Below are 10,879 nucleotides of genomic sequence, written 5' to 3'. Positions count from 1 at the left end.
CAAACTGGTGAAGGAGCCTAGATAGTGATTACAATGATTCACTTAGCCGCGGGAGGTTTTGTCTGAAAACCCGAAAATCCACGATATGTCGAGAGCGATAAGTGGCTACAGTGAATACTCACGTGGAAGGATGAGACCAGGTTAGTTATGAGGAACAAGGGTCCTCCAGGATAAAGAAGGTTCAAAAATAGTATCTAAATAGGTAGAAACACGTATAAGGTCAGCATAAAGTAAGACCAGTGTTGAATGGGCCATCCGACATTTCTGAAACACAACCCTTGAGACATACTTGGAATTGCGGGATGGCGATACGCGTCATTATCGCGCTCCAGCACAGTTCGGTTTTGACCCAGTTCATCCATAAATGGGTCGCATGTCATTTCATTGGTTGACAAATCTTCCATATTGGGTTCTGACTGCTCCCAAACGAGCTGATTCGCTTGCGTCGGTTGCTGAGGCTCAGAAGGTTCATTTTCATGTAGCCCGATGCAAAGTTGATCCAATGCTACGTAAGCACTAGAAGTTCCAGGTACTGCTAGAGTGCCACAACCCCCACCGGTTGATGCTCCGTCTGAAGCACCAGCAGGGTCAAGGCGTAGGTCACTAAAAACGTTTAAATAAAAAAGTGCAGAAGTTGTTCGACGGAAAGATTAAAATCATAGTCAGCTTAACCTTGATCTGATACACCAAACAATGCACACAAAGTTTTAACCGTCGTCTCAGCCCTTGTGACGTGAGAATTGGCCTATTCGAGCGTATGCCGGACCATTGTTTGCCGAAGAGAGTGCTGTTTTCCATGCCCAACTCAGAGTGGCGTAAACAGAGAGGTGGCCAACCCTTGTCTTGGCAGAGGAGTATAAAAGAGATGGCGAAACGCTTGCTTGTTGTCGGTGCTACTCGCCTTCCGGGATTGGGACCACGTGATCCTCACTGTGCCTGGTTGGAGACATCACAATATACGGCTGCCAACCGACGTCAGTGGCGTACTTGTTGTCAGTTTCCATCCAGATCGCCTGAGTGAAAGAATTCTTGTGTTGTCCTCTCCACTGGTGTTGTACGATTGGTCCCCGTAAAGTCGAAATCTGATTGGCTGGAATTTTTCCGCGGTTCATTTGGTTGTCGAATCGGAAGTTGTAGTGTAATGTTTCTCCTTGATGGAATGTTTTTACATTAGCTAGTCCCATAAGACCTTCGTCACTGGTTTTCGACCACTAGGTGTTGCTTGGTAGTTTTAGTTGTTTATCTACGTACGCTTGTTGCCATAGGAATTTGTCTCTGTATGAGTGACTGAGTTTGTTTAGTGTTTTTATTGTGCATGTTGCCGGTTAGATGTTTGGCGCCATCAGGGACTGTCCAGAGAGTGAAGTTTAATTCTGTTTCCATGAGTACATGGGCGTAAAGTCTTGCGATGGTTTCACTTGAGTTGGCTTGTTCAATGTATGGGAGGAAGATGAATAGGAATGGCAGATCGTATTCTCGTATTTTGCGCATGGCTCCGTTGACGGTATCACTTATTACGGTTGACATAGCAATCCCCGCATTGACCGGCGTGGCGTGCTTGCGGCAGGTAGGTTGCTGTAGTGCTGCTGTATTGTGGTACACCTTGTTTCAGGCAGTTAATTTGGTTGTCGAATCGGAAGTTGTAGTGTAATGTTTCTCCTTGATGGAATGTTTTTACATTAGCTAGTCCCATAAGACCTTCGTCACTGGTTTTCGACCACTAGGTGTTGCTTGATAGTTTTAGTTGTTGATCTACCCATTACGTTTACGTCGATTGCTGTGGGTGCTGTGATACTGTCTAGTATACCTAGTGAATCTTTGGCTATGTATGCATAGGGGGTTGTGTTGAGCGCTGGCGTGTCCTGTTGTGTAGTCGAACTAAGGCTCTGCTGCAGTGGTACAAAATGGCTAAACCGAATAGTACCAGTATTATAATGTGTGTAGTCGTAGACTTTGACGAGGATTACAAGGGGTCTCTAAAGTTGTCAACCACCTTTATAATTTTGCAAAATTCGAATCACTGATACGGGATGCATGTGACTAAGTACTGCGTGATCCCCGTGTCCGCTGGCTTGTATTTTGCGAGAGTGAGGTGTTGTTTTCTGACAACTGTAATGTCGGTCTTGTAGTAGTGGATACCGAACAGTGATTGAGCAGGTTTAGCTACTGCGATGTTTGATCCGTAAGATTCTTCCTCTTGTTTAGTGTCCAGTCTTTGTCTTTTCGGTTCCATAATCGAGACTTCTTCGGGTGTTTTTGTTGTTGTGGTAAGTTTGTGCTCGTCAGTTGTGTACGTCTGTCCTGAGACGGTGGTTGTTGTAGTTGTGGGCTTAGTTTCGTGTTCTTCGGGTTTTATAGTGGTTTTTGGTGGTGTGGTCGGAGGTGTGGAGTGGATTTCATCATCATTTTCCGGTGATTGTTCTACTATGGGGTCTCATCGTCGATATCTTTTGCGTCTAGTTTCTAGCCAGTGTAGTTTCTCTCCTGTGTAGGGTTGCACGTCGGGATTATTTTTCGATAATTCATATCTTGCATCTAGGTATCGATTGGGTGTTTCGGTATTGGTGGCATTTTTTGAGCATATCTCTTAATTTTCTTCTTTGCATGGTGCCTGATATCATATATGTGTCGTAGAAATGCATGACTTTTTCCACTGGACTTTCGTAGTTCCCCCCTTCGTCCCATCCTTTCAGTAGTTTCTCTGCGTTTTCGGCTAGTTTTTCTGGGTTGTTTTCGATAAATTCTTTGATATGTTCTACTTTGTCCCATCTGGTTGGATGTAAACCAAACAGGGACCAGAAGTGGTCATAGAAGGGTTTTACCCAATCCCATCTATCGATCAGAGTGAAGAGTAGGTTTTGAGCTGGAATGGGAAATATGCGGTCGTACCACCATTTCTTTTGTACGCTATCCATCCTAATGACTAGTTGACCCAATTCATGTGTTTAAATAGAAGACAGGTTAGGAGCAAAGAAGTAAAACTTCACATACTTTTAAAATGCCAATTACGGAAATGGCAAGTACACAATTGACATGGGGGTTCTGGTAGTTCATCACTACCCACCTGCACATAAAATTTGTAGTAGAAACAGCGTTGTAGTATAGCTTTAGCGTCCGCATCTAGTACATAATACACAAGATTGTTGTTGGTGGTGATTAAAACAGGTAGTCTTTGTAGTCGTTCGTCTTTTTGATGTTCTACATGAATATCGAACGGATTTCCTCCCAGTAACTCTTTGAAGTCATTCACTGTGAGTTGAGTAATTCTTGGTTCCTGCATGAGAGCAAGTGATTTGTTCAGCAAGTTCATGAGGAAAAATTGGCTGTGGTCACCGGATCTTTGAACAGTACCGTATATGTAATTTTCGGCTATTAGTTTCACAAACAGGGTTTTCCCAGTGGCTGTTGGTCCTNAAAGTGTCTTGTGTTGTCCTCTCCACTGGTGTTGTACGATTGGTCCCCGTAAAGTCGAAATCTGATTGGCTGGAATTTTTCCGCGGTTCTGCCATAATGCAACGTTGCATTGTGTGCATAACCTAGAAAAATTCCAGCCAATCAGATTTCGACTTTACGGGGACCAATCGTGCAACACCAGTGGAGAGGACAACACAAGACACTTTCAGTGGAGCAGAGGAGAGGATTTATTGAGACAATTTGGCTTTTATAATGAGTACATGGTGATCGTTATGAAAATCCAGTTTATGTCAATGGGAGCAGTTTGTGGAATAAGAGTGTTTGGGTCTTCCATTAGTTGAATTGGTACGCTTGTTGCCATAGGAATTTGTCTCTGTATGAGTGACTGAGTTTGTTTAGTGTTTTTATTGTGCATGTTGCCGGTTAGATGTTTGGCGCCATCAGGGACTGTCCAGAGAGTGAAGTTTAATTCTGTTTCCATGAGTACATGGGCGTAAAGTCTTGCGATGGTTTCACTTGAGTTGGCTTGTTCAATGTATGGGAGGAAGATGAATAGGAATGGCAGATCGTATTCTCGTATTTTGCGCATGGCTCCGTTGACGGTATCACTTATTACGGTTGACATAGCAATCCCCGCATTGACCGGCGTGGCGTGCTTGCGGCAGGTAGGTTGCTGTAGTGCTGCTGTATTGTGGTACACCTTGTTTCAGGCAGTTAATTTGGTTGTCGAATCGGAAGTTGTAGTGTAATGTTTCTCCTTGATGGAATGTTTTTACATTAGCTAGTCCCATAAGACCTTCGTCACTGGTTTTCGACCACTAGGTGTTGCTTGATAGTTTTAGTTGTTGATCTACCCATTACGTTTACGTCGATTGCTGTGGGTGCTGTGATACTGTCTAGTATACCTAGTGAATCTTTGGCTATGTATGCATAGGGGGTTGTGTTGAGCGCTGGCGTGTCCTGTTGTGTAGTCGAACTAAGGCTCTGCTGCAGTGGTACAAAATGGCTAAACCGAATAGTACCAGTATTATAATGTGTGTAGTCGTAGACTTTGACGAGGATTACAAGGGGTCTCTAAAGTTGTCACCACCTTTATTAATTTTGCAAAATTCGAATCACTGATACGGGATGCATGTGACTAAGTACTGCGTGATCCCCGTGTCCGCTGGCTTGTATTGTGCGAGAGTGAGGTGTTGTTTTCTGACAACTGTAATGTCGGTCTTGTAGTAGTGGATACCGAACAGTGATTGAGCAGGTTTAGCTACTGCGATGTTTGATCCGTAAGATTCTTCCTCTTGTTTAGTGTCCAGTCTTTGTCTTTTCGGTTCCATAATCGAGACTTCTTCGGGTGTTTTTGTTGTTGTGGTAAGTTTGTGCTCGTCAGTTGTGTACGTCTGTCCTGAGACGGTGGTTGTTGTAGTTGTGGGCTTAGTTTCGTGTTCTTCGGGTTTTATAGTGGTTTTTGGTGGTGTGGTCGGAGGTGTGGAGTGGATTTCATCATCATTTTCCGGTGATTGTTCTACTATGGGGTCTCATCGTCGATATCTTTTGCGTCTAGTTTCTAGCCAGTGTAGTTTCTCTCCTGTGTAGGGTTGCACGTCGGGATTATTTTTCGATAATTCATATCTTGCATCTAGGTATCGATTGGGTGTTTCGGTATTGGTGGCATTTTTTGAGCATATCTCTTAATTTTCTTCTTTGCATGGTGCCTGATATCATATATGTGTCGTAGAAATGCATGACTTTTTCCACTGGACTTTCGTAGTTCCCCCCTTCGTCCCATCCTTTCAGTAGTTTCTCTGCGTTTTCGGCTAGTTTTTCTGGGTTGTTTTCGATAAATTCTTTGATATGTTCTACTTTGTCCCATCTGGTTGGATGTAAACCAAACAGGGACCAGAAGTGGTCATAGAAGGGTTTTACCCAATCCCATCTATCGATCAGAGTGAAGAGTAGGTTTTGAGCTGGAATGGGAAATATGCGGTCGTACCACCATTTCTTTTGTACGCTATCCATCCTAATGACTAGTTGACCCAATTCATGTGTTTAAATAGAAGACAGGTTAGGAGCAAAGAAGTAAAACTTCACATACTTTTAAAATGCCAATTACGGAAATGGCAAGTACACAATTGACATGGGGGTTCTGGTAGTTCATCACTACCCACCTGCACATAAAATTTGTAGTAGAAACAGCGTTGTAGTATAGCTTTAGCGTCCGCATCTAGTACATAATACACAAGATTGTTGTTGGTGGTGATTAAAACAGGTAGTCTTTGTAGTCGTTCGTCTTTTTGATGTTCTACATGAATATCGAACGGATTTCCTCCCAGTAACTCTTTGAAGTCATTCACTGTGAGTTGAGTAATTCTTGGTTCCTGCATGAGAGCAAGTGATTTGTTCAGCAAGTTCATGAGGAAAAATTGGCTGTGGTCACCGGATCTTTGAACAGTACCGTATATGTAATTTTCGGCTATTAGTTTCACAAACAGGGTTTTCCCAGTGGTTGTTGGTCCTTCAATGACGAATGCGTTTTTTCTCTTGCACATCTTATTCATTACGAGAGCGAGTCCGTTAGCATTTGCTGTTTATTGATCTTATTCGCCTGCTTTAATCTATCTAGCCATCTTTCTCCTTCTAGGGTATCTGCCGGATGTTGACATTCTCTTGAATGATAATTTCCCATGAGTACTTCTTCAAAGCGCATAGCTAGTTGTTTTGCTAACATTCCTGCGATGTAGTTGTTTATGGAGTGTTCAGCGGTTTCCTTCCATTGAGGTCCGTATTCATCGTAGATATCATCGCGATCATCACACGACATGGCCATGTAAAATTCATTATAACTCCTTGCGTCATAAGCTTCTATTAGACTCTTCATCAATTCTCTCCTGCGTTTGCGATTGATGTTATTGTGCTTCTGTTTTGATCCCCGATCATCTCGTAATAGGGTAGCACAATCCTTTCTTTCCCTCGGCACCATATACAAGTCATCACGAAGGTGTTCCAACTTCTTGCCCACACATGATATTGGTGTTTGTGCAGCTCTAACCAGGTATGCCGCAAAGTGATTCGAATTAATAACTGGTTGGATGGTAGCCATAATAGACATAGATTGTCTTCTATCTAGATTTCCACTTTCAATGAGTCTTTGGATTGTTCAGTTTTTGTTTTGTGGACAACATTCGAAGACAAAGTGGTAGTGATCTCCGTGATCCACAAACAAACAATTCGCACGAGTGTTTCTCTCAAAGCGAGGTGGTTGGCACTCTAAACGCCGACAACTATTCAACCGCTAAACACTCCATAAACAACTACATCGCAGGAATGTTAGCAAAACAACTAGCTATGCGCTTTGAAGAAGTACTCATGGGAAATTATCATTCAAGAGAATGTCAACATCCGGCAGATACCCTAGAAGGAGAAAGATGGCTAGATAGATTAAAGCAGGCGAATAAGATCAATAAACAGCAAATGCTAACGGACTCGCTCTCGTAATGAATAAGATGTGCAAGAGAAAAAACGCATTCGTCATTGAAGGACCAACAACCACTGGGAAAACCCTGTTTGTGAAACTGATAGCCGAAAATTACATATACGGCACTGTTCAAAGATCCGGTGACCACAGCCAATTTTTCCTCATGAACTTGCTGAACAAATCACTTGCTCTCATGCAGGAACCAAGAATTACTCAACTCACAGTGAATGACTTCAAAGAGTTACTGGGAGGAAATCCGTTCGATATTCATGTAAAACATCAAAAAGACGAACGACTACAAAGACTACCTGTTCTAATCACCACCACCAACAATCTTGTGTATTATGTACTAGACGCGGACGCTAAAGCTATACTACAACGCTGTTTCTACTACAAATTTTATGTGCAGGTGGGTAGTGATGAACTACCAGAACCCCCATGTCAATTGTGTACTTGCCATTTCCGTAATTGGTATTTTAAAAGTATTTGAAATTTTACTTTTTTGCTCCTAACCTGTCTTCTATTTAAACACATGAATTGGGTCAACTAGTCATTAGGATGGATAGCGTACAAAAGAAATGGTGGTACGACCGCATATTTCCCATTCCAGCTCAAAACCTACTCTTCACTCTGATCGATAGATGGGATTGGGTAAAACCCTTCTATGACCACTTCTGGTCCCTGTTTGGTTTACATCCAACCAGATGGGACAAAGTAGAACATATCAAAGAATTTATCGAAAACAACCCAGAAAAACTAGCCGAAAACGCAGAGAAACTACTGAAAGGATGGGACGAAGGGGGGAACTACGAAAGTCCAGTGGAAAAAGTCATGCATTTCTACGGGTTGACCCAAGAAGACAAAGTTATGCATATCCCAGGTAACCAAATTTTTAAAAGGGGGAAATGTTACCAGAACGAAACTGTTAATTGTCTAAAATTTCGTCTTAACTACGTACTGATCGTTTCTGGTCAATTCTCACATTCTGCTTATATTTGTCGTCACCACACGTTCAGCCACCAGATTGCATCGTACTAAGTCCCTATTAATTTATCCTCGTTCCGCTCTCACGTGTGACTCCTATTGGTCGTTGCATTTCGTTATTTTTCTGCTCGACCGTGCATAACTGTTGGTTCCTATTGGTTATTTGGTTGAAGAGAAAGTCTCAGCCAATTCATGCCATTTTTTCCGATGTATATAAACCGCCTTACTTCGCGGCAAAAAAAGACCTGTTCCTGTGCTCGACTTTGGCTTCTTCCTTACGCGAGTTGACGGGTTACCTCCGGACGACACAACAAGGTATAGGCACCTCAGAATAATTGTGGCAAGCTAGCACTAAGTCTCCTCCCCATCCACCTTTATTCTTTTCTTTACAATAAGGCTTTCAAATAAACCATAGCTGTACGGCAGTGAAGCATCGGTGTTCAACACTGATGTCATGCTGTCGATGATGATGATGATTATCTACATGTAGGGACGTTTTCAAATCTGGTTGCTGTGCTTCGTCTCACCCTGTCAATGATCACTAAATAAAGTTTTCAAGATCGAGGTAAGCGGCTCACTTTATTTTTAAAATAACGTTCCCATAGAAAAATTATCTTATTTAATGCACACTTGCTGATGTTGACATTAATTTTTCTAGCAAAAAACGGAACAGGAACACTTGACGACCAGAGTCGAACGATAACAGAGAGTGGCAGAAACACAGACCCCATGTGTGGTTCCGTGTAGAATGGATCACACGAAACTTGCCACCCTATGAGAGAGCACGCTTCTGTACCATTTTCACCGCGCCACACAGCTGGTAAGCCATAGAGACAGAACTACAATCGCACGAACCATTAGCGATAGTTCCAAACATAGCAACAGTCAACACTCACTTGGAATTGGATTGGTTTCGCAGAATGGGACTATATAGTTCACTCGACTTTAGCTCTCCAGGTGAGCGGGTGACCTGCAGACAAGCCCATGTGTCACAAAGTTGTTTAGAAAACTGTGCCTGGAGCAAAGCAAATCGGGCTCGTTCTTCTTGTAATCTACAAGACAGATAACCTCTCTGGACGGAATTCAAGCGAAGATGCCCTGCTTGAAATGCCTCTGCAGTCGGCCCATCACTCAACAGTTCTTCACATTGTCGTTGTTGCTGTGGCACTGCCGGAAGATGTCCTGGAGCTCCTGGAAGTGACTCACCTGGCCACAGATGACTGCCAGTCCCCGTTAGTTGGCGGCTGCCAATGTCATTTGTCTCAGAAAGAATGCCCGGGAGGATTGACAGACCTGGTAAAATCAATATATCACGAATATAAATTGGAACCAACGGCATGAAAAACGCCCACAGCAACAGCAGTGCCAGCAGAAATACCACACAGCACATTTAAAATTTAAGCCAACTGCGGTTTACAACAAACAGCGGCACTGGAATTACACCGCACACTGAGCAAATCACGACAAGTTTAAGGAGAGAAAGCGGAATGAGAATTAAGGCGGGCGAGTTGTACAATAGTATGCTAGTGACAGCCATTATGGCAAGAAAAAAGTTGAGTATGGAAAGGTGAATCCCAAAGTAAAAGCGAACATTATGTTCTCCAAGATGAACAAACTAATATCCAAGGTCAGTGATGTGGACCATAAAAACGCTACAGCACACACGACGTGAAACAATGACAAGACCACAGATTTTACACACACTTGATCAGTCCAAAAAGAGTAAAAGCCGAGAATATCTTGATAAAGTCTTCATTGAAGCCATTTACGAACATGTGGAAACGAAATGGATCAAGAATGACTAGGTTCTCCGATTGTATCTTCTGATGCATACCCCACGCACGGTAGCTGCACAAGCAAACGGACGTTCCGCTGATCAGCGATGCACTGACATAGCTTAGGGGAGGTGTAAACACCACATATGAAGCAGACAGGTTCGACTTGTTCAATTCCAGCCACGATCAAGGAAAATGGTGAAACGAAAGATTCTGACTCTCAGTGAAGCAAAACGCAGGGGATTGTGTAAAGATTTAACAAATCAAGATGAAACAAAATATACTGGAATGACGTGATGGGCGCAGTTTCGGGCGATTGTCAATCACTGAAGTGGTAATGAAAATCAACGTTTCTCTGAGCAAAGCCCAGTAAATTATTAAGTGTCATATAATCCATTTGGCAAGCAGACGACAGGTATGTGCTCAACACATTATTGTTTTCTGCGCAGCATTTAGTCGATAGCCTTGACTTTTATCAGTAAGAATTTTTTCAGTGATTTGAACAACCTCCAGTTACACTCTTCTGCTTTTTGACGACCTCACTGTCAAGGCTTGTGAAGGAATCAAAAGCACGTATCCGAGATAGCATAACTCCTCAAAGACCACGAGCGGTTAGTTTATCGCCACACAACTAGGCCAGTGGTTCTGGATAGAACCCACACTCTAATGCACCATACCCTTACTTACCTTACGCTTACTTTTATCGCAGAATTATAAGGGTCAGTGGTCAGCGTGCCGACTGACATCCAAACAGAATTTCAAGACTTTAAGATGAATATGAGCCTCATTGAAATCTCATTGAAAGTGATCAATGAACACGTATCTATCTCCCTTGTAAATGAATGGAGGATAGTTCATGAAGGCTACTATCAATCTCTTGAGGATATGATATGAAAGAGGTGCATCACACTTCACTAGATGACCTAAAGCAGACTTTGGTGCAAATTGGCTTCTTGTTGTGACTTGCTGAACGTTAGTGCAACTCTGTATCGGTCCCTAGGCTTCCTGCTCCGCTCACTACGGCATATCAAAAGGCACGGTAGCCCTACACAGCCCTTTATGGAGACCAAGGAAGATTATTACAACTGTATTTATAGGGTAGTCACAGAGTGTTCCACAAGTTCGTCCCAGAATCTCCGTGAAGGGGCGAGAAGCGTCGAGTCACAGGTGCTTGACTCGGATTGGCTGGCATTCTGACTAATCAGGACATGTCTTCGTTTGGTCCGTGTCTTGCACG

At 43.0% G+C, this 10,879-nt stretch overlaps 1 protein-coding gene across 1 annotated transcript in view; it reads right to left on the bottom strand.

Annotated features, from left to right (window-relative positions):
• Positions 1 to 289: 289 nt before the first annotated feature.
• The window catches only part of T265_14111 (hypothetical protein), a gene marked incomplete at both ends in the record, with an annotated part of 43,977 nt that continues 33,387 nt past the window's right edge, over positions 290 to 10,879 (bottom strand). The window contains 2 exons of the mRNA XM_009172081.1: positions 290 to 603; positions 8,764 to 9,160. Of these exons, the coding sequence (XP_009170345.1) occupies positions 291 to 603; positions 8,764 to 9,160 (710 nt within the window). The remainder of the gene's footprint in view (positions 604 to 8,763; positions 9,161 to 10,879) is intronic.

Source organism: Opisthorchis viverrini (genome assembly GCF_000715545.1).
Source record: "Opisthorchis viverrini unplaced genomic scaffold opera_v5_144, whole genome shotgun sequence".
Lineage (NCBI taxonomy): Eukaryota > Metazoa > Platyhelminthes > Trematoda > Opisthorchiida > Opisthorchiidae > Opisthorchis > Opisthorchis viverrini.
This window is presented reverse-complemented; position numbering and strand designations above follow the sequence as displayed.